A 22,168-nucleotide genomic window follows, 5' to 3' on the forward strand; every position below is an offset into this window, starting at 1 on the left:
GCCCACTTTTGTTTTCCACATTTCTCTTCCCTTAATTTCATTCTAATCACCTACATCGGGCATCCCATGAAAATCAATCTTTATCTCTAAAACTGTGCAATCCAACCCTACTCGTTTCCATGCCTAGGATGAAATCTTTTGCATTGAGCCAGCAAGTACTGACCAAAAGAAACCAGCTCCTTCCACTTGCGTGACAAGGGCCATTCTGAAATCCCTCCCCTAACATGGAGCAAGCAATCAAGCTCAAGACAACAGGCCACCCTGGAACAAAATCCGACTCAAATCGTATACTGCTTTAGCTAATGCAAATGACCTTTCATAACAATACAAAAGTGGCAGAAACCAAAGCATGGAACAAGCTAGCCAGTAGTAGTGTATTAATCTGCCGATTGACAACTCAAAGACAACCAAATCACCACCATTAACTGTTTAAATAAGCAAGAGGATCATCTCATGATGCCTTGAGGCAATATTACCTGAGCGTTACTAATTTGAATGAAAGGCGAGAAGAGAACTTCCTTAACAGAATCAAAATCAAACAGAACCCAAGAGATCAAACAATGCAAAGTATTTTCCCACGCCTGAGCATCATCTGTCTTCGGACCGTGCAAAAGGAGGCCGTGCTGGTTGGCCTTGGAGCACTAATGGAAGAAACAAGGCTGATCCTCATATCACCAAGTGCGACGAGCATCAGACATCCCAGCTTCTAAAAATTTGCAGCACAGTGCTGCATTACACAGGTTATCTTAATGATACCAGCTAATATTTTTATATTTTGATTATTTATGGCTAAATATGTGGCTACGCTCTCCTACAGCTTCCTATTATTTTCCTCTTCAGACTGGACATCTGTATACCACCCACACGTCTGGTCCAAATGACCAGCCTCTGATGTTTTTGTATCTATTAACTTTATTTACCTTAAAAAATATAAAATAACAGGAACTTTGAACTAGACCATTCCTATACACCATGCTTTTCACATTGCAATTAAATAATCCCGCGCCAGATTATCGTAAATGACAGAAATTATGAGTCCTTAATCTTCCTGCCAAAATATTCTCAATTAAACTCTGGAAATTGTGAAATCGTAAGTCATAACAATCTATCGAAACCCTGTGCGACATTGGGGAAATACAAGAATCATATAGTCTTCCCTAATTTCCTTTAGATTCCAAAGAAAAAAGCGCGAATTGTGAGTGCAAGTTAGGCCTGATTTGTGAATCATAAATTTGCAACAGCCATAAATAAATGTATTCCAGAATCATATCATCTTCCCTAATTTCTTTTAGATTCCAAAGGAGAAAGCGCGAATTGTGAGTGCGAGTTAAGCATGAATTGCGGATCATAAATTTGAGAGTAATAATAATATTTCAATACATGTATTACATGGCATTTTTTTGAGACCTTAAAGGAAGGATACTGACCTTATTAATATGATGGCGGGCTTCTGCAGTGAGCACAGAAACGTATGAAGTTGCGAGAAAAGCTCCCAAACCACTGATTAACAGGAACCTTAACACTGGCATGGCTGCCACCTGCAACAGCATCCAGAACGCCATTTTTCTTCCCTCACTCCTCCTTATCTTTTACCAGTGGCTTTTCTTAAATCAAAGAGAAGCCCTGTAACTGGAGCAAACCTTGCATTCCCAGTGAAGGTAATGCAGCTTTGATATTGCCCGATTTCAGCAGCTACGTCTAGAGCCTATTTATAGTCCTTACATACTCTTTACTACTCCCACGAGTTCCATGCGTATATTGTCTCGGCATGGCGTGGCTCACCATCTTTCACTAATTCCAATTCAATGTCGTTGAATAGAATCAGATTGTATCTGAACGAGGCCAAAATCGGGGTATGCGGTAATGTTTCGATAGTGATGTATTCGTATTTTGTTCTTTTAAATACTGGCTCATTTTTACTTGCATTAAATGTAATTATGAACACAATGATTATTGAGTTTAAATACTCGTTCACCATTAATAGTATTCAATGCAATAATACACATAATAGTTATTTATATAAATAATATGTAATAGAAAATTTTAACAGTGTTTCTGTAAATGATGATTGTAATATTTTTCTAGATTTTTTAATTCTCCAGGTGTCTTTTATGTCAACTTTTTTATTCTTTTAATTAATTGATTTTGTGAATGATGATTGCAATGCCTCTCTAGATTCTTAAGATGTCTTTTCTCTCAACTTTGTTATTCTTTTTATTATTTGATTTTTCTTTTGCTCTTCAGATATCTTTTCTCTCAATTTTATTATTCTTTTTATTATTTGATTTTTCTTTTGCTCTTTCATCAGTTAAGCCTATCAATGAGTTTAGCATTCTTATTTAATAATACTTGTAGCTGAAGACAACTATCAAGTAAAGTCTAAGAATTAGAGTTGTCTTACAACAATTGTTAAAGAAGAAAGGAGAACATTTAGTTCACATTATTATTATGAATGTATCTATCTAGTTGATTTGTATTTATGGTTTAACTTTGGTTACATTAATTTTCTTTCAACTACCTATTGGTAATTCCTATTCATTTAAATTGCTCTATTCAACATAAAAAAATTGGTTTTTATTTTGGCTCAAATTTTTAGCATAAAGTCAAAAATTACTTATGATGCTACATGAATAATATTCAAGGTCAGAAGAGTTTGTACCTTGTCTATATTCTTTGGAGGTTTCCTCATCTTGTTTAGATTGTCTATCTTGAGTCCATTTAGATTTTCAAGATTTTTTGAAATTGTTGTTTGAAGAACCTTTTTAAGACTCGCGGACTCAATTTGCAATTAATTGTTTTTAATATATATTATTTTACCTTTATATTAAAAATTAGTTAGAAGTCTTATAAAAGTCTATGTATATATTCTAAATTTTGAGATACATGTCTATATTTTTTATATTGTTCATTTATTTAAACTCTTTTAATAAATTACTTTTGACCTTATAAACATTAAAAACTTCCAATTGTATTTGTGATCTTGAAAGAGTGCATGGGTATTAAGCCCAAAGTGTTCCTGGACCATATACATCTACTTATAGGTAGCTTAGTTCAACATGGCAAAATCCTTCAAAATTGATAAGTAGGAGAAAAAATATAAGAGGGAACTTGTCCTTCAATGAATATAGGACAGGGTGTGCCCTTCAAAGACCTCGGGGTCATTGATGGGGGAGGATGGGCCACCCACAACAAATCACTAGCTTAAAGTTATTTTTAAAGATTTGTTGAAAAAAAAGGTATAGATAATCAAGTAGATGAACAAAGAGCATATTAATTTGAATCTTTATCTTAATAATTGTAAAAAAATAAAAAACATTTGTTTTTAAAAATTTAAGCAAATATGTAGAAAAAGAATTCAAGAAGAAAGAAGAAATATTACTTGAAAGAATTTTATGGCTTTGGAACCACCTATATATTTAAATATCAATATCTTTTCAAGATCAAATATTCTCATTGTGTAATTTGAGGACTAGCTTGTGCTCGTCTTCCATGTGAAAAGAGAGATGAAAAAAGAAAAAAAAAGGTATATCAAGAGAGTATCATTTGTACAATTTATACAAATATAAAAACATTTTATTTTTAAAATGCTTGTCATATTAAATAAGATTTAAAAATAAATAAAATGAAAATGATAAAGATCTACTACAGCATAATTAACATGTGACGTCAAATCTATTCTATTTTATATTCTAATGGTTGAAAAAAAATCATTGATGATAGACACATTTTAAAAACCAATCAATAGCATTCAATGCTCATTCATTTACTAAAAATAGTAGATCATAAATTAATTAATTAATTAATTAAAATAACTGGTCATCTAACAGAAGTATTGGACGACCGTACAAAATCAATTCAGCTTTATGCAGAAATAATTTTCAAAATTGATTAATAGAGTGAATAGATTAATTAATAGGTACAGACTAGGGGAAAGGACCCAGTAGTCATGCACCCTAACTTCACGCTTCTCAAAATCCTACTTGGAAATTTCGAATCACTCCGATTTTTTTACAGCAGCTTACTTGGCAAGTCCCCTGCTTATAACTAAGGTTTCAGGGCCACATCATCAAATATGATGCCACATCAGCATGCTTTTTGCCAAGGTGTCCAAAACAGCCCCAAAAAAAAGTGAGACCAATAGGCGTGCAAAAGAGACCCCAATAGTTGTGCAGCCGATGTGGCATCACCTGATTGGTTACTTTTTACAATATTAGTACATTTCTTAACAACTATTGGTACATTTCCTAACAACTGTTGGTACATTTCCTAACAAAAATTGATATTTTTTGTTTCAAACAATAGGTTTTATTTGTTCAATTTTTGGAACAAAAGGTATCAACAACCCTCACAACGATTGGAACATGCTCAACTACTGGGTCCTTTCCCCTAGTTGATGTGAGACTCTACTAGAAATACAGAAAAAAATAAAAAATTAATGTACAGAACTCCCAATCCCATGAATGAATGTACAACGTACACTATTCTCGTTAATAAATCTGCACATTATACTTTCCAGTTAAGAAATCTTCTTTACCAAAAGCTGATTTTGACAGTTAAGGGAATCTGGGTGGCGAACAACTTTCAAACATACGATGCAAAATCAGTGGAGGGAATTATAATTTTTGAGAAGAGAACAAAAAGTACTACACGCGGCTGAAATTATTGTGGAAGCGGAGCCCGCGGAATCATTTCCAGCTAGATAATGTGGAAAACTTAGACAAAATAGTTATAACATAAAATGTAGGGTTTTTTTTTTTTTTAAATGTCTGGAATAAGTTAATGTAACATGTCTGAAATATCAATGGAGGTTGTGTAGCCGTTACAATAATAGAGCAGCTGTACAAAGAGGATTATAATAACAGCTATTAGCTAAATAATAGGGGAAGAGTATCAATTATTAATTATTATTGTTTCTGTTTTAATAATAGTTCTTTTTTTAATAACTAATGTCTTAATTATTAATTTTAAAGAAATAAAAAGAAAAACTAAAAGTCTATTAATAAATTTCATATGTATCAATAGCAGTCTATTTTTTAATATTTTTGGATAATAATTGAAGCATTAAACTAAAACGTCAAGTAGTGTTAGTTTATTACAAATAGTACCAAAAAACAATTGTTTTTGATATTAAAAGCAGCCAAAAAACACAAAGGGGCTGACCCATGAGAAACATAGAAACAGTGGTAATCCCACTGTCAGTAGATCATTGGCAAAATTACAACCCTCTTACTTTCCTCTATCAAAAACTATGATCATTCTACGTAAGTTCAGCAGATATAAAAAAGTTTTGATAAAGATTTTAAACATTTGCCATGCAGGGCAATAGGTATATGAGTTCAAATATAAACAGAGATTAAAACTATCCACCCATAGGCTACTAGGACTAGACAAAAAACCAAACTTCCGCGACATAGAAACAGATTATTTCTTTTTCCCATGGCTCCTCTTGGGGAGGAACTTCCTTGCCCATTCCTTTGTGAGGAATTTGAAAAGGGCCTTGTAGTCCTCATAGTCCTTGCTTTTGCCTTTGGAAGAACTTTACTGCAGAAGGCACAGGGTGGTCGTCGAGCAACGCATCACATTCAACACAAATCTCGAGGCATTGTGCATCTTGTTTTCCATTGCCTCCATCCTGCTAGTGATTTCCTGCACATTATCAAACAGGGCCTCCACTTTCTTACCCAACTCCGCCAAAATGTTGTCATCCTCCTCCTTTATGTTGCTCGCTTCCTCCACCACCATCATCTTCTCAAGCATGAGAGTCGGGGAGGGAGAATTGGTTTGGGACTTTGGGCCAATCTCCGAACTCCTAGAATTTTTAGGGCTTTCAGAGACGTGGGTGGAGCTGACAGAGTGGGGGGTCGAAGTAGAGTGGAAGAGGACCACATTCTCAACAGGGCTTGAGTTCCCAGTGTCATGCGAAGAGGAGTGTCTCTTAGTGTTTTTTCAGAGGGTTTGGAGGCCATTCTCACTGCACGGCGGGGGGTGTTGGCCTCGTCGGTGATTTCTATATCAGAATCAATCTCCTAGATTCTGACTTTCTTGGGGGTTTTAACATCTTCAGGGGGGCACTTTTAACTTTTGTTGCTGCAAGAGCCAATTTCCAGTAGCCAAGGAGGGCTAGCATCAGGTTTAACGGTAGCAAAGGCAGGGGGACTGTTATCAGCCACATTCTGGACAGAGATAGTACGGAGCGGGCAAAGGGCCAGGTGGAAGTTGTAAAGATGCAGGATGAGGCCCTAGTGAAGAATGGGGAAGTCTTTTCCTTTTTTCTTGGCCTCAGCTATGTCCTTGACATTAGAATCCAACGAATGCAGCAAGAAAAACGGAATGGAAATGTAATCCTTATTTCTCAAGTGGTTAAGGAACGAGAAATGGTAATAATAAAAGATTCCATACCTTCCCTCCAGAGTGAAGTATTTCATCACGATGTAGCAAACCTCATCCCACGAAGTTGGAAGCTCCTCCCGGTTGAAACTGCCCGCCCTCTTCATTGGGTTTTCGCCTTCACAAAAGAACCGGTTCAGACTGGTGGTATCCGAAATGTGGCTCTGCTTCTTCCATTTCCTCCCCTCCATAGATAGACCCATCGCTTGGGCAATAACTTCTTCATTTATTTCGAAGGAGATCCCCCCATGGTAACTCTTTTGTCCTCCCAGGAAGCCACAAATTGCTTAGACAATCTCTCATCATTTCCCTTCATGATTCCATGAATTTGTCTACCCCGCCTTCCGAACAGACAAGCCACACCATCGACTTAGCTTTAAACTCATTAGTTTTGTCAGGTTCCAATCTAAGCCTGTCACCCCCCACTATCACTTCCTCTAGCTTAGTAGAGCAGAGGTGAAATAGGGTAGCAGAAACACAGAGTCGAGACAGGACCAAAGCAAGGTTGTGGTAAAAAATTTGCCAATCTTGAGGTAAAAGAACGTAATAAACGTTGTGATTATTACATCTTATGTCTAAGTAGATATCGAATTCATGAAATCTACTAAATTTGTGTGGAACCTCAATCCAGCCAATATGATTTGACCTATCCCATCTATTGCCTTTATCATTGCCACTAAACTCCTTCTAGATAATAATTAGGAAATAATTATTCTCGATGTCAATACTATCATCATAAACACATCCCTTTTGAGAGTGATGACAAGGCCCTTTGTGGCTACATGGCATACCAGGCCCATGATGGGCGGGATTCCCTTCTAATTTTAAAATTTGAATATTAGCTCTCTTCATCTGGTAGAGGTTATATGGGTTCATCATTGGACTTGGTTTTTTTTTCTGTCTCCAAGATCACCTTGGTGGTTACTGGCAGCAAATTGGGGTTCCTCCAACATCGTAAGTCATTCTGCAACCTTCCCACCGCCGTCATGGAGTGTCCAGCCGCATTCTTTTCTCTAAAGACATGTCGGATGGTGAAGCCATCAAGATTAGCCATAAGTATCCTGACATCCCTCAAAATGGAATCAACTTTCCACCCAGCAGTAGATCTCCCACTCACCGTTTCCAGTATAATTTGCGAGTCACCTTCAATTTCCAGTTGTTTAATACCAATGGAATTGGCAAACTTCAGACCCCATAGGAGAGCCATTCCCTCCACTTGGATGATAGTATGGTTCTTTAGGTTGCCAACATAAGCTGCCACAGTGTTCCCTAAGTGGTCGCAGATGATTCCACCACCAGCCTGGCGAGCATTTTGGGCAGACCCATCAAAGTTCAATTTATACCAATGGGGTTTTGGGGCTAACCACTTGGTCATTTTTCTTTTATTTTTAGCACTGTTGTTGAAGACTTCGAACTCCAGGGGGAGCTTCCAAAGTTCAACATTTTTTTTCTCCATCTCATTAGGAGGATTGAGGGGGGGTTTCCACTTTGTCACAGATATATTATCTAAAATCATCTTGAAGAAATTGTGGAAGACACTATCCGAGGGGGCTTCAACATCTCTAGAAAATTTTGTTGTTTCTTTCTTTACATACCCCCCAGCAAATGTGTGGCGGCATCTATCTCCATAATTGGAGGATGAAGGGGTGGTGGAAGGGGGGAGTCCATCTAGAAACAAACTTATTAATGTTATTCTGAAAGACCCATTGCAGACCACATTTCTCAAGGGTTCTATTCCACAGATGTTCAGCGAAGGGGCAGTGGACGAACAGGTGATCAATTGTTTCCTCTTCAGCTTTACAAAGAATGCATCTATTGGAAAGTTGGAAGCCCCTCTTTTTTAGGTTGTCCTGAGTTAGGATTTTTCCATGCATTAGGGACCACCAAAAGAAGTTGACTTTGGGGATCAGTTAAGAGTTCCATATCTTCTTCCAACACTCATCATTAGCAGTGGGTCTCAAGAGTTGTTTGTAAGAAGACTTGACCAAGAAGGTCCCTGACTGGGTCTCTTTCCAAATGAATCTGTCTTCATGAGGAGCAAGGGAGATTCTACAATCCAACATAATATTCTACAAATCCCGAGCCATGGGTAACAAGTTGGGCCGGTTAGAGAAGATCTGGACAATGTTCTTCCATCCTCTTCTTCCCAGTTCCATATAATCAGCAATATAATCCCCCAAGTGTTCCTTTAGGTGGTACATAATTTGGTGGAAGCGAGTGTTAACCAGAGGTTTGTCTTCCACCCAAAAGTCTTCCCAGAACCTAATCTTTCTACCATTTCTAATTTTCCATTTCAGTCGTTCTTTGATTACCAGTCTATTTCTTAGGATGTTATTCCATAGTTTAGATCTCTGAGGAAGGTCTCTCGTACTCAAGTTACAATAGAATTGCTCCCTATCCAGATACTTGGCCCTAATAATGTTACACTAGTCCGCCTCACCTTTAGCCAGGGTCCAACCAACTTTAGCAATTAAAGCCTTATTCAAGGCATTTATCTTTCTGATACCCAGTCGTCCCATGGATTTGGGTAAGCACACAGTGTCCCAATTGACCAGAGCAAGGCGTCTTTTTTCCTCCATACCCGTCCATAGGAAGGTTCTTTGGATTTTCTCAAGTTTTTCCCCCATGGTCCCAGATATTTTGAACAAGGAAAGGAAGTACATCTGGATGCCCTGGAGGAAAGCAACAAGGAGTTGAAGCTTACCCGCACTGCTAAGGAATTTCCCTTTCCAACCAGCAAGTTTCATTTGCATCCGCTCAAGGATAGTGTTCCAAAAAGTGGGAGTGACCTCTTTGACCGTGAGAGGGAGACCCAGGTAAGTTCCCAGAAGAGAAGTAGTCTTGCACCTTAGTATAGAGAGGATTTTAAGTTGAAGGTCATTAGGGGTGTTGAAGAAGAATATAATACTCTTCTCATAATTGATACATTGCCCAGATGCCTTGGCATACTCCACAAATAAATTATTCCATTGTTTAGCCTCCATAACAGATGACATACCAAACAGAAAGGTGTCATCGACAAATTGTTGGATACTAGAGGGGGGATAGTAGAAGCAGCTTTAAATCCATGCAGTCTTCCATTGATCACCAAATCAACCACATTTCTACTCAAGAATTCCGCAATCATGATGAAAAGATAAGGTGATAGAGGGTCACCTTGTCGGATACCTTTTTCATCTTTAAAACATCCCCTAGGGGTCCCATTGATCAAGACCAAGAATTGAACCGTAGTAACACATTCCCGTATCATATCAATAACCTTCTGGTTGAAACCCATTTTTGAGAGAGTTTTGAATAAAAAACACTGGTTTAATTTATCATACGCTTTTTAAATGTCTAGTTTGAAAGCCATACCTGGGATTCTACTCCTATCCATGGAATGAATTATTTCATGAGTGGCAATGGCAGCATCTAGAATTTGGCGTCCAGGGACAAAACCTTTTTGGGAAGGACTGATCAACTTTCCCAGAAGGTGCTTGATTCTATTCACAAGGACCTTGGAAATTATTTTGTAGATGGTGTAGATTAGAAAATTGAAAATCATCAAAACAATAGCAATTAGGACAACCACAAAACCTAAAGCTGCTATGAAAGCAATCCTAAATCCAATCAATGAAGACATAAAGACAAGATATTCAAATCAAATGAAATCGAAGCAAATCGACACAGATATCTCCTTCATGTGGCTCCATTGTTCTTCTTTCACCTTCAAATTTGATGTGGATCTCACCTACAAGTGCAAAATGCAAGTGGAAAACAAGTTGTTGAGAGATGAAATTCACAGCATAAGGTTACTCGAAAATGTGATTGATTCCCCCTTTTCGTTGAAGAAAATCATCCAATTTATAGACAAATTGGAGAGAGGACAAGATTAGCATGAAGAGATTTGAAAGGAAATTCAAATCAAGAATGGCAAAATTATGACAAATGTGTGACATTTTCTATGCAAGGTGTATGACAAATTATGCACAAATTATGACAAGTTGCTATGCAAGATGAATGACAAATTATGACAAGATTGAAATGCCATTCCCATGACAAAAGGGAAGAGAGAAAATAGCCTCCATGATTGCAACAAATGGAAGCATAAACATAGGAGAAAATGAGGGAATGAAATTCGGGGAAATATTAGAAAAATTAAAGAAAATAGGAGAAATAGAAATTAGGAATTAGGAGAAATTAGCAAATTAGAAAATTGAGGAAAAAGATGAAATAGAAATTAGGTGAATTGATTAATAGGTTTTCATCCATTAATTAATTCATGAAAGAGACCTAGGACTAAATAAATAGATTTATTTAACCCACAAAGAAGAAGAAAAGGATTAAATGAACAAATCATAAAACCCTAGAAATAAGAGGACAAGGAATTAGGTCAAGACAACAAGAAATTAATGTAGGTTCGATCATGATTCTAATTAATAATTGACCAATGTTGATAAATGATTGAGATTGGTTGACAAAAATCAATGACAAATTGACCAAGATTGACAAGGAGATCAAATTGATAGGCGCCAATTGATGAGGAACAATGACCAATCGATCCAAATTGACATGATTGAAAAGGACAAGGATCGATGACGAATCGATCGCAAAATGACAAGATTGACAAGGACAAGGATCGATGACAAATCGATCGCAAAATGACGAGATTGACAAGTTGATAATCGCAAATGATTACTAACAAGCTAAAGATGATTGAAAGATTGACAAGAGGACAAAACCCTAATTCTATCATCGATTAGGATTGACGATGTCCAAAATGATGATAAATGAGCACGCACCATGATGCGACAGGATAAGATTGACCAAAATCATGACTGAAGATTGCTATCGACAAGACCTAATTCAAACGCGATAAAAATGAGGAATGCAGAAGAAGGACTCAATGCTCGCAAATGATAAAGACCAAGTGCGCAACATAGAAGAAATGTTAATGTGACGCAAGAACCCTAAAATAAGACAATGCGCAAATGTTAAAGTGTGACTCCACAAGCATTCACCATTTTTAGACGTCTACATTTTGCCCCTCTTTGAGACAATGCAATTCTAAGCGTTGTTTCAAATAACAATAATGAAAATGCCCCAGACAATAACAATGACATATGCATGCCCCCTCGAGGAATTGGCTGGAAAAATCTAAAAAAGAGGCCAAGTGATTGATAAGAATGACAGAAGATGATAGGTTCGAACGGATCAAAAATCGAAGGTCGGATGCACAAAGGACAAGCAGTGGAAGGCGCAAAAGACCGCGACCATCATAAGATGGAGAGCATGCACGTCCATCTAGGTACTGACAAAGATCTATATAGGAGACAAGGAGAAGGAAAAGAGTTCATTTGCACTGGCCAAAGTGGAGGAGTTATTGCTCGGGAAAAAGGACCCTTGCAGAGAGATGGCGAACATTCCAATGGAAGATCACCTTGGGGAACGTGTACACATCTATAGACGACCGGACGATGCGAGAGCAGTAGTATGTAGCTCAAAAACCCATATGTTCAATTTCATGAATTTTGCTTGATTGCGGGACATTGCGGGGCCCACAGGGGAGGGAAAAATGCAAATCTGCGCTTGTGTAAGGTACACAGGCATAGCTTGATGCTGCACAAGCGCAAGACAGTGTGCACAAGCACAATTGTGCACTTATGACTCTAGTTTGACTGAAAGCAGCGCGCAGATGATCCTGAAAAGAGGGATAAGGGTAGGATAGATCAAAAATAGATAAGAAAACCTTGATTGGTGTATGAAACAAGGAAATGCACCCCTTAGGAAAAAAAAACCCTAAAACTAACAAATTGTGCCCCAATTGTGATGCAAAGTTGACAGTATCCATTGATCACGCAGGAGAACAAACCCGACTGCTTCATGTTGCGATACAAACTCAGGAGTACTGATAAAGACACATTAGCAGGACTTGGATTATACTACATTACGTACATGCCCGAGATTAGGGCAAACATAGGACTTCTCACCGCATTGGCAGAGCAATGGCATTCAGAGACTTCCTCATTCCATCTTTCGACTGGAGAGGCGACTGTGACACTAGAGGACGTGTGGTGTATCCTCCGCATTCCAATTCATGGGGAGATGGTGGTGTACGACCCAGCGATAGGGAGAGACTCTTTGTGCAAATTATTCGAGTGCGACGCAGATGACCTTGATATCATAGAGAGGGAGATCCACTGGGAGACCATGGTAGCAGAGTATGATCAACGATATGTGGTGATAGCAGTGGTTATGGCATGCCTATTAGCAGGTGACAGATGAGGACATGGATTCCCTATTGGATGGGGAAGAGTGCTAGAGCGGATGGCGACAGAGGAGACTGTATACGCATGGGGACCATGTGTGCTTGCCATGCTATATTTTCAGTTGCATCAGATAGCATATCAGAGGGTACAGACTTTGAGTTGTGGGGTCACACTTTTACAAGTATGGGCATTTGAGCACATAGCCATATGTCGGCTGATTGCAGAGAGACAGGTAGTACCACATCGACCATATGTGTACTGCTATGGGGGAGCGCTGAGACAAGGTCCATTCGGATACATATTGTATAGGTGACATGAGCTAGACAAGTTGAGAGATTTCACATGGAGGCCATATCATGATTGCCCTGGATGGTCAAATGATGGCGATGAGCTACCGTATTGTAGATAGGAAAGATACCTGATTGGGCGACCAGTGAATCGCCCGAGAGTGATTGAGATGTATATGCCAGAGAGAGTCAGATGACGGTTTGGAGAGAGGCAGGATGTACCGATAGGGACTACACACTTTGTCGATCCCACAGAGAGACGAGGCAGTGGGGGAGGATGATTTAGCCACACATAGCATATGCCAACTTCATACAGCTACAACGGAGACAGTGGGATTAGAGATCAGATGTTGTAGATGTCAGGACGACAGAGGAGTATGAGCGATGGTTTGCACGACAGCGGCCAGTTCCATTGATGGATCCTGATATTCCGGTACTTAGGAGACAGGAGGACTTCCCACTCACTGGAGAGGAGGAGGATGACAATGAGGGAGAGGGGGAGGGAGATGTTGAGGAGGGAGATGATGAGGCTGAGGAGGACGATGAGGGAGAGGAGACTCCTAGGTGCACGCAGAGAGATGAGTCAGATCCAATAGATCATGAGTCATTGCAGGATATACCCATAGGGCAGGAGACAACTAGCATAGAGGAGATGCATATATGTAGGGCCACCATAGCGAGTCAACATGATTACATTGCGACATTAGAGAGACAAAATGCTATCTTGAGGATAGAGCAAGATTAGTGGAGAGTAGAGCAGGAGCAATGATCAACTGAGAGGGATAGGTACAGAGCAGAGATAGCCAGGCTGACAGTGGCTCAAGATACAGTGATAGCCCAGGAACATCAAGCAGAGCAGAGAGTGACCGAGTATGTTGGGTCGATTAGGGATGCTAGTGTGCATGAGATGGCACAGATGTTATTAGAGGCGGGAGATGAGATACACCATTTGATGACTTTATATGAGAATGCAGTTCCACCAGAGAAGAGAGCAGCGTCATATCGGTCACGATCAAGGATAGAGAGTAGGCCATGCTCTCGGAGGTTAGTGAGCAACATGGGGGTGAGTGGACCTATGAAACCACCACAGCCAGGACCAAGGACAGGAGGGGCTTCATCCTTGAGACATGGCAGGGATGAGGAGGACAGAGGGAGCACCCAGTGACAGAGGCACGTGCTCCTTATGATGGAGACTTATATAGTTTGACATTATGTACTCAACCTACGGGCCATACGTAGGACAGACAGTCCAATTTTGTACTCCGATATTTTTCTCTCTCTCTCTTTTTTTTTTTTTGATATATGATATGATATGCAGATATATGATGGGATACAATGTGTTATGGCTTATGTTTACTTTCCATGTATGGATGTCTTATGCACTGTCTATGTACTATCTTTGGAACATGTATGAATGTTGTTTATGTTTTTGATGCATTTATAAGATGAAATGGATAAAATGCTTTGTATGGGCTTGATATAATGCAAATGTACTAACCAATGAATGCAGGATGCAGCTTATGTTTTTTTTTTGTTTTTTTGGAGATCGGAGAACTAGACTGAACGGACCGCCAAGACTGACGGAAGAAATGTTAATAAGAAGAAATTAGACAGAGGACAGTTAGAGATGAAGGAAAATTTGCTTTCACAAATGCACATAAGTAGGTGAGAACCTTTTTTTATTGTAGCAAAGCGGATGTAGAGCATCATGGCATTGAAGGCCAGAGCTGGAACGCAACCCCTTGTGCAAAAGACAGACACATTGCACACAAGGAATGAGTGAAGCATCCTAGGGTGCATACATCAAGGGTCAAGGTATGTGTGGTGTTCACAAAGCGAACGTACTTATCACAGACACCCAATGATATAGTTGCCCTAGTTTATGACAAAAATTCCACAAACAACAAACACAAAAAAAAGAAAAAAGGAAAGGGACCATGAACCATCCCGGTCACTCTAAATCACTCAGTCACATCATTGAGCAACATAGGAACATGATCGAAGCCAAAGATAAATCAATAAAAAGATAAGACGCACAAATTCAACCAAGTCAAACAAACAGTCTGATCGTCATTGTCAAAAGTGGAAAACAAGAATGATCATGCTATCTGGTTTCAGGGAATGCGGCACCCTATCGAAGACAGGACACAATCTGGTTTCGAGTATACCACACCTTGTATAAGACCCATGATAATGTTGACAAGGACCAATGGTAATGTTGATGCTATTTTTATCGATGTGACAACTGTGATTAGGTTGAATGCTTGCTTGGTCGAACAGTTTATCTGTTAATGCGTGATTTCATTAAAGCACAATGTTTGATTGATTATCGTTGGATGTATGCTCAATGATCTGTCTATGCACAAAGGGGACCATTTATTGACAAGTTTTATGTCCTTTTGATCGATGGTATTCACAATATGCATTATCATTCCACCAATGCGGCTTTACCAATGGTTCTTCCTTGACATCTGGTAACTTGATAAAATTTGCTTATATCAATTGTTTCATTACTGATTCAATAGGCTCTCCCAATGGCGTAAACTATCAAGGAGGCCCATCCCTTGATCTGAAAGGTTTTCGTTGCTAACCTTGTTGTTGATTGTACTATTGGTATTGCGGCTGTTGAATAACATTGCTTGCTTGTGTCTAATTTTGTTGCATAACCGACATATTAGGAGCACTCAATTTCTTTATCGTGAACTTGGGTTGATTTGCATTCACTGCTCTTGCGTCGACAACTCCATCATTAGTGACATTCTTGTTTTTGTACCAAAATCTATTTTTGTCCCCTGAATTGTTTGTGTTGTCACTGTCTTTGTTGAGCTTAATGAGTCCCTTAGCTACAAGAGCATTTTCAATGTTCATCCCTTTCTTAATGAGCTTCTCAATGGTACTAGGACTTTTCAGTTTGAGCTCATACATCATTTCTGGGACCAAATTTTGAATAAATAAGTTCACTTGTTGTTCTTCAGGTATACCTAGGGAAGAACAACTGTACAAGCTTCACCATCTTTGTAAGAAAGTCACTAATGGTTCACCTGGCTTTTGCTTTGTGTTTCATAAATCTGACATGGTCACTTCATTGTCAATGTTGAATGCGAAGTGGGATATAAACTTTTGAGCCAATTCCAGCCATGTCTTTATGTTCCCCGGCAAATGCAAATACCAATCCATGGCTTGTCCTGTGAGACTTCATGCGAATAAGCGCATCAAATATGTTTCCTCATAGCTCACTTCAGTACATGTTGCGAAAAATGCTCGAATATGGTCTTTTGGATTGCCTTTCCCTTTATATTTCTCAAAATTAGGTGCCTCAAAATGCTTAGGGAAGGGAGGCATGTACAAGCTCTTTTCAAATGGATTAGGACATAAATCTTGATCTGTGTATAATTTCTTTGTCCCTTTGGTTTGCAATGCGTTGATTTGTCATTGCAACTTCTCAAGTTGTTGTGCAATTGTGTCAGATAGTGAAGATTTTGGGAGTTCATCATTCATTCTTGGGTGTACTCTTTGTCGATACATCGTGCTCTCCATTGGTTGTTGATGCTCTAAAATTGTTGTCTTTGGTGTCTCTGGCATATAAAGTTCTTGATACAGCTCTTGTTGCTATGGTTGTGCCATGCCTTGACATTGACCCTTTTGTTGTGCTTCTTGTGATGGGATCGTCATTTGTAGCCTTGGTTGATATTGCAATTGAGGGTGTTGTTGATATTGCATGGACATCAGTTGTGGTTGTGATGTATGATAACTTGTTTTTCCTGGCACATATTGAGGCACATGTTGCTGTTGATGCTGATGAATCAGAATTTGCTGACTTTGTGCCAATTGTTGTTGTCCTGATGTAAATCCCATCATTTGCAAAAAAATTTGTTTGGGAGGTTTCTGTTGTTTCTCCTTTAGATGGGGTATGGTACTTGCATTGACTTGCTATGTTGTTTGTCCAATCCATTGTGGTGGTTGCAAGTTTGAATTGACTTGTAATGGTGCAGAAGACACTACAACTTATTGTTGAATGCGATATTGTTGTTGTTGTGCATTGCTTGTTTGCACATTCGATTGTGCCTTTTGTGCATTCCTCAATTGTTGCAACACTTGTTGTTGGTGCACACCACTATTTGTGGCTCTTTGTGTTGCCACTATCGAAGGATCTGTCACAATATTTTGCATAACGGGTACTTGAGTATTTGGAAACCATATTGAACTTGATGGGACATATGAACTTTGTTGCATTGTAGAATTGTTTTGAACATTCGTAAGATCAAGCATTCCAGTCGTAAAGCTTTCTTGCATCTTAGATTTGGATCCACTTTTAGGTATTCAAGGAATCGCTTCTTGTTGAGGGACACCTGTCAACATTTGTGTGGCCATCATTTGATCTTGTGTTAAAGGTGTTGCATTAAACAATGGATTGTTTATTGTTTCGAATGTTGACTTTTGTGGAATAGTCACTGTCAAAGTTGTTGAAGCACGCTTACTCAACAACGTGTGTTGAGGTTCTTGTTGCACATTTTCTTCATTTGGATGTGGAGAGAAACTTAACAGATCACCGCCTTGTTGTTTTTGCACATTAGTTTGCTCATTTGAGGAGGTCACATTACTCATCATATCAAGATATTTTCATGGAAACATCTTAAAGACCTTGTTCAAGAATTTATCCATCCTTTTTGTCACCTTCGGATCTTTAAGGAGCATATCAACATCATCGGAAGCATCGGAATCTGATGAAGAATCTGGTAAAACATTTGGATTTATTTCTTGTTGAATGCCTTGATCTAAACCAAATCCTTGTGAAAGAGTTTGTTCCTCATGTAATGTTTGAGTTTGAATTTCATGTTGCAGGTTCAGTTGATTCCAGTCAAAAGGTGCATTTTCCCTTGGCATTGGTGGAACACTCCCATATCCCGATTTCATGGGTACAAACACTGGCTCATATAATGGAGGTGGTCCAAGTTGAATCATTCCATATTGTGGTAATGATGTGTTTGACGAACCTTCAATTTGTAATGTTTGACTAGGTTGAAACTATGAGTTTGATACATTGTCAATGGGTTGATATGTTGGTTCGCCCATCTTCTTAGATTTTGACCTTGTTTCAATAGGCATGTCACTATGCAAATGCAATATTTTTGGGATTTTTTTAATTTTAAAAGGATGATGTATGATATGCAACTAAATGCAACCTGAATAGATTAAAATGCAATCTATGGCAAGAATGCAACCTATGTTTTTGTTGTTTTTCAAGATTTGGACAAACTTTTTGGAATGCAAACCTAAAGACTCAACCTTGAGAAGTTGAAATGAAGCCAAGACCTTAAAGGACAAAGGACCAAATGACAATAGGACAAATTGACAATGTCTCACCTATATGCTTGGATATTAAGCTAGGTTTGACAAAAATAATATTAATGAAAGGACAAATTTTAGACAAGGTCAAGACTCCCTAACAACAACTTAGGGTATCATCCAAAGTTTTGATTTTTCAAGTTTGACAAACCAAATTTTTGAGACTAAATGCAAGAAGGAAATGATTATGACAATGACTTAGGATATGACATGAAAATGATCTAAGGATATGATATGACCAGATGAAGCCAAGACAAGATGACAATACAATGATAAGGATATGTGAAGACCAATGACTTGGAATATGCAAAATGCAACCTAGGCAAGACCTAATTTTAGCATGACAAGGATAATGCACGAATGCCACCTAAATGGAAATCTAGCTTGGATATGACAATAAAACGCAAACTTAGGGAAATGATTTTGAACCTAAGTGCAAAATGAAGACGCTTGCAATGAAAAGGACTAAAATGAAGGGAGATGACAATATGCCCTAGGACCTAAGTTGGACTATGCAAAACCTAGCCTAAAGTGACATGAATTTTGAAACAAAGATATTCAATGTTTTGACAAGCCATGTTCAAATGTTGGATGAATACTTGGACAAATTTGGACTTTTGTTTGGATTTTGTTTTGAATTGAAGGTTGTTGATTTTGAAAACCCAAGTTGATTATGAGCACTTTTGAAAGTTTGTTTTTGATTTAACCTTTGACAATCATGGAAGACAAAATGTTTGTTTGACTTTGACTCAAGACAATCAAGCACATTCACAACAAATCCTATGGCTGGCAAGGGCAATATCTGTTGAATCCTCTAACCATAAAATACAACACTCAGTCGGATAGCTAGACGCTTGGTAGCACTGGCTCCCCCTTACAATGCACTCACTTCTCAAGCATACCAAGCTTCGAGTTCAAGGGGCATCACTTCCCAAGAACTTGCTATCTCTAACTGAGGAGTACATGAGAGGTGTCTTCAGCATGTGTGTATCACAACGCCTGAGCCAACAGATAGAAGGATTTTGGCATCTAAAAACAAGAGATTCTAGTAAGGGCATCCATTCAGGTGGGTATTGATCCGACGAATAAATCATCGCAATACCATTCCAACACCCGTTGTCTACAACTTTCGTTGCATCCATAGTTATTTAGAGTGGTTCAAAAGAGCTTGGCTTTAGCTCGTCACCACTTTGGGTTGTTCCCTCTCACCAATGCCTATGCGAAGTGCCAAGCAAATCAGGAGGCACGCCCAGTTCTAAGGGTTAAAACATGCAATCAAATTAAAAACAGACAAAGCATGCATGGTGTTCATTAACCTTTAAGAAATGAAATGTGCAACTACTTTAAAAATCGCAAGCAAGATGTTTTAATGAGAACCTTTGACCGCGTCCTGCATAAGCTTCGTTAGTAGTTGCATTTTTAGTCTTCGTCACACATAACGCCAAGATGTTGCACAAAGAATTAGTACCAAAGAAAAACCAGAATGCAAGAAACATAATGAAAACAAACAAATTTGCAAGTAAAAACAACTGATTTCACCTCTGTTTCTGGCCTTTCACAGGTGCAGAATGCCTCAACACAGGCGTAGAACCAATCAACACAGGCGCATAAAACTTCAACATAGGTGCATAATTATTAACACAAGCGTATAAAACTTCAACACCAGCGCAGAAAACTCAAACACGGGCACAAGAAACTTAAACACAGGCGCAGAAGTGTCCAGAGAGCTTTGAGTCGCCCTGTTTCTTAAGTTTTTCACCTGCAAACAGCTCAAAAGCACTCAAAACATGGTTAAGGGGTTAGTTCACGTCGGGTTCACCAGAAAAAGGTAGACTAGGAAATTGAAAATCATCAAAACAATAGCAATTAGGACAACCACAAAACCTAAAGCTGCTATGAAAGCAATCCTAAATCCAATCAATGAAGACATAGAGACAAGATATTCAAATCAAATGAAATTGAAGCAAACCGATGCAGATATCTCCTTCATGTGGCTCCATTGTTCTTCTTTCACCTTCAAATTTGATGTGGATCTCACCTACAAGTGCAAAATGCAAGTGGAAAACAAGTTGTTGAGAGATGAAATTCACAGCATAAGGTTACTCGAAAATGTGATTGATTCCCCCTTTTCATTGAAGAAAATCATCCAATTTATAGACAAATTGGAGAGAGGACAAGATTAGCATGAAGAGATTTGAAAGGAAATTCAAATCAAGAATGGCAAAATTATGACAAATGTGTGACATTTTCTATGCAAGGTATATGACAAATTATGCACAAATTATGACAAGTTGATATGCAAGATGTATGACAAATTATGACAAGATTGAAATGCCATTCCCATGACAAAAGGGAAGAGAGAAAATAGCCTCCATGATTGCAACAAATGGAAGCATAAACATAGGAGAAAATGAGGGAATGAAATTAGGGGAAATATTAGAAAAATTAAAGAAAATAGGAGAAATAGAAATTAGGAATTAGGAGAAATTAGCAAATTAGAAAAATGAGGAAAAAGATGAAATAGAAATTAGGTGAATTAATTAATAGGTTTTCATCCATTAATTAATTCATGAAAGAGACCTAGGACTAAATAAATAGATTTATTTAACCCACAAAGAAGAAGAAAATGATTAAATGAACAAATCAAAAAACCCTAGAAATAAGAGGACAAGGAATTAGGTCAAGACAACAAGAAATTAATGTAGGTTCGATCATGATTCTAATTGACAAAGGACCAATGTTGATAAATGATTGAGATTGGTTGACAAAAATCAATGACAAATTGACCAAGATTGACAAGGAGATCAAATTGATAGGCGCCAATTGATGAGGAACAATGACTAATTGATCCAAATTGACATGATTGAAAAGGACAAGGATCGATGACGAATCGATCGCAAAATGACGAGATTGACAAGTTGATAATCGCAAATGATTACTAACAAGCTAAAGATGATTGAAAGATTGACAAGTGGACAAAACCCTAATTCTATCATCGATTAGGATTGACGAGGTCCAAAATGATGATAAATGAGCATGCACCATGATGCGACAGGATAAGATCGACCAAAATCATGACTAAAGATTGCTATCGACAAGACCTAATTCGAATGCGATAAAAATGAGGAATGCAGAAGAAGGACTTGATGCTCGCAAATGATAAAGACTAAGTGCGCAACATAGAAGAAATGTTAATGCGACGTAAGAACCCTAAAATAAGACAATGCGCAAATGTTAAAGTATGACTCCACAAACGTTGACCATTTTTAGACGTCTACAGATGGTATTGCATAGGCTTATGGGTTGGAAGTCCTTCATGCAATTGGGGTTCGTTGACTTAGGGACAAGAACAATGTAAATGTTATTTAGTTTTTTCAGTAATTTGCCAATCTTGAAGAAATCTTTCACTGCTTTAGTAACATTATAATTAGCAATGTCCCAATAATCCTAGAAAAAAGTCGGGGGGAAGCCATCCAAGTCGGGGGTCTTGTAAGCACCCATCGCAAAGACAGCCAAAGGAACCTCTTCCAAGGAGATAAGAGCAAGTAGCTGGCAGTTATCCTCCCCCCCAATGGCATTAGGGAGCTTACTCAAAAGACTGTCTTGGAGAGACACATTGCTCCTTCTAGACTCCGTGTACATTCTTATGAAAAAGTCAGTGGCACTTTGACCAGTGATTTCCTGATCAGAGTCATCCCTTAGACTTTTGATGTAGTTCCTTCTTTTATGGATGCTTACCGATTGGTGGAAGAAGGCCGAGTTTCTGTCCCCCTCTTTCAGCCATTGAATTCTGGATCTTTGTTTCTAGTATATTTCCTCCTTAGAGAGGATTTCCTTCCAATTCTTATGGTACTCCTCTTCCTCAACCAGCATAGAGTGGGGGGGGGGGGGGGGTTACCT

The 22,168-nt window shown here is 38.5% G+C and overlaps 2 protein-coding genes across 2 annotated transcripts in view; both read right to left on the bottom strand.

Moving 5' to 3' along the window:
* LOC131070449 (protein PIN-LIKES 7) overlaps positions 1-1,698 on the bottom strand; it is a 42,468-nt gene extending 40,770 nt beyond the window's left edge. Inside the window, exon 1 of the mRNA XM_058006001.2 lies at positions 1,428-1,698. Coding sequence (XP_057861984.2) covers positions 1,428-1,562 — 135 coding nt within the window. The 5' untranslated portion in view covers positions 1,563-1,698. The remainder of the gene's footprint in view (positions 1-1,427) is intronic.
* A 5,551-nt stretch (positions 1,699-7,249) lies between these two features.
* On the bottom strand, positions 7,250-7,762 carry LOC131874228 (uncharacterized). Its single transcript, XM_059217503.1, has one exon. It carries the CDS (start codon positions 7,760-7,762, stop codon positions 7,250-7,252), a length of 513 nt encoding a protein of 170 aa, XP_059073486.1.
* Between the last annotated feature and the right edge of the window lie 14,406 nt (positions 7,763-22,168).

Source organism: Cryptomeria japonica, chromosome 3 (assembly GCF_030272615.1).
Source record: "Cryptomeria japonica chromosome 3, Sugi_1.0, whole genome shotgun sequence".
NCBI lineage: Eukaryota > Viridiplantae > Streptophyta > Pinopsida > Cupressales > Cupressaceae > Cryptomeria > Cryptomeria japonica.

What these genes read in the sequence shown, in the direction of transcription:
- LOC131874228 (XM_059217503.1), bottom strand. Translation starts at nt 7,762, where the DNA reads ATGACCAAGTGGTTAGCCCCAAAACCCCATTGGTATAAATTGAACTTT.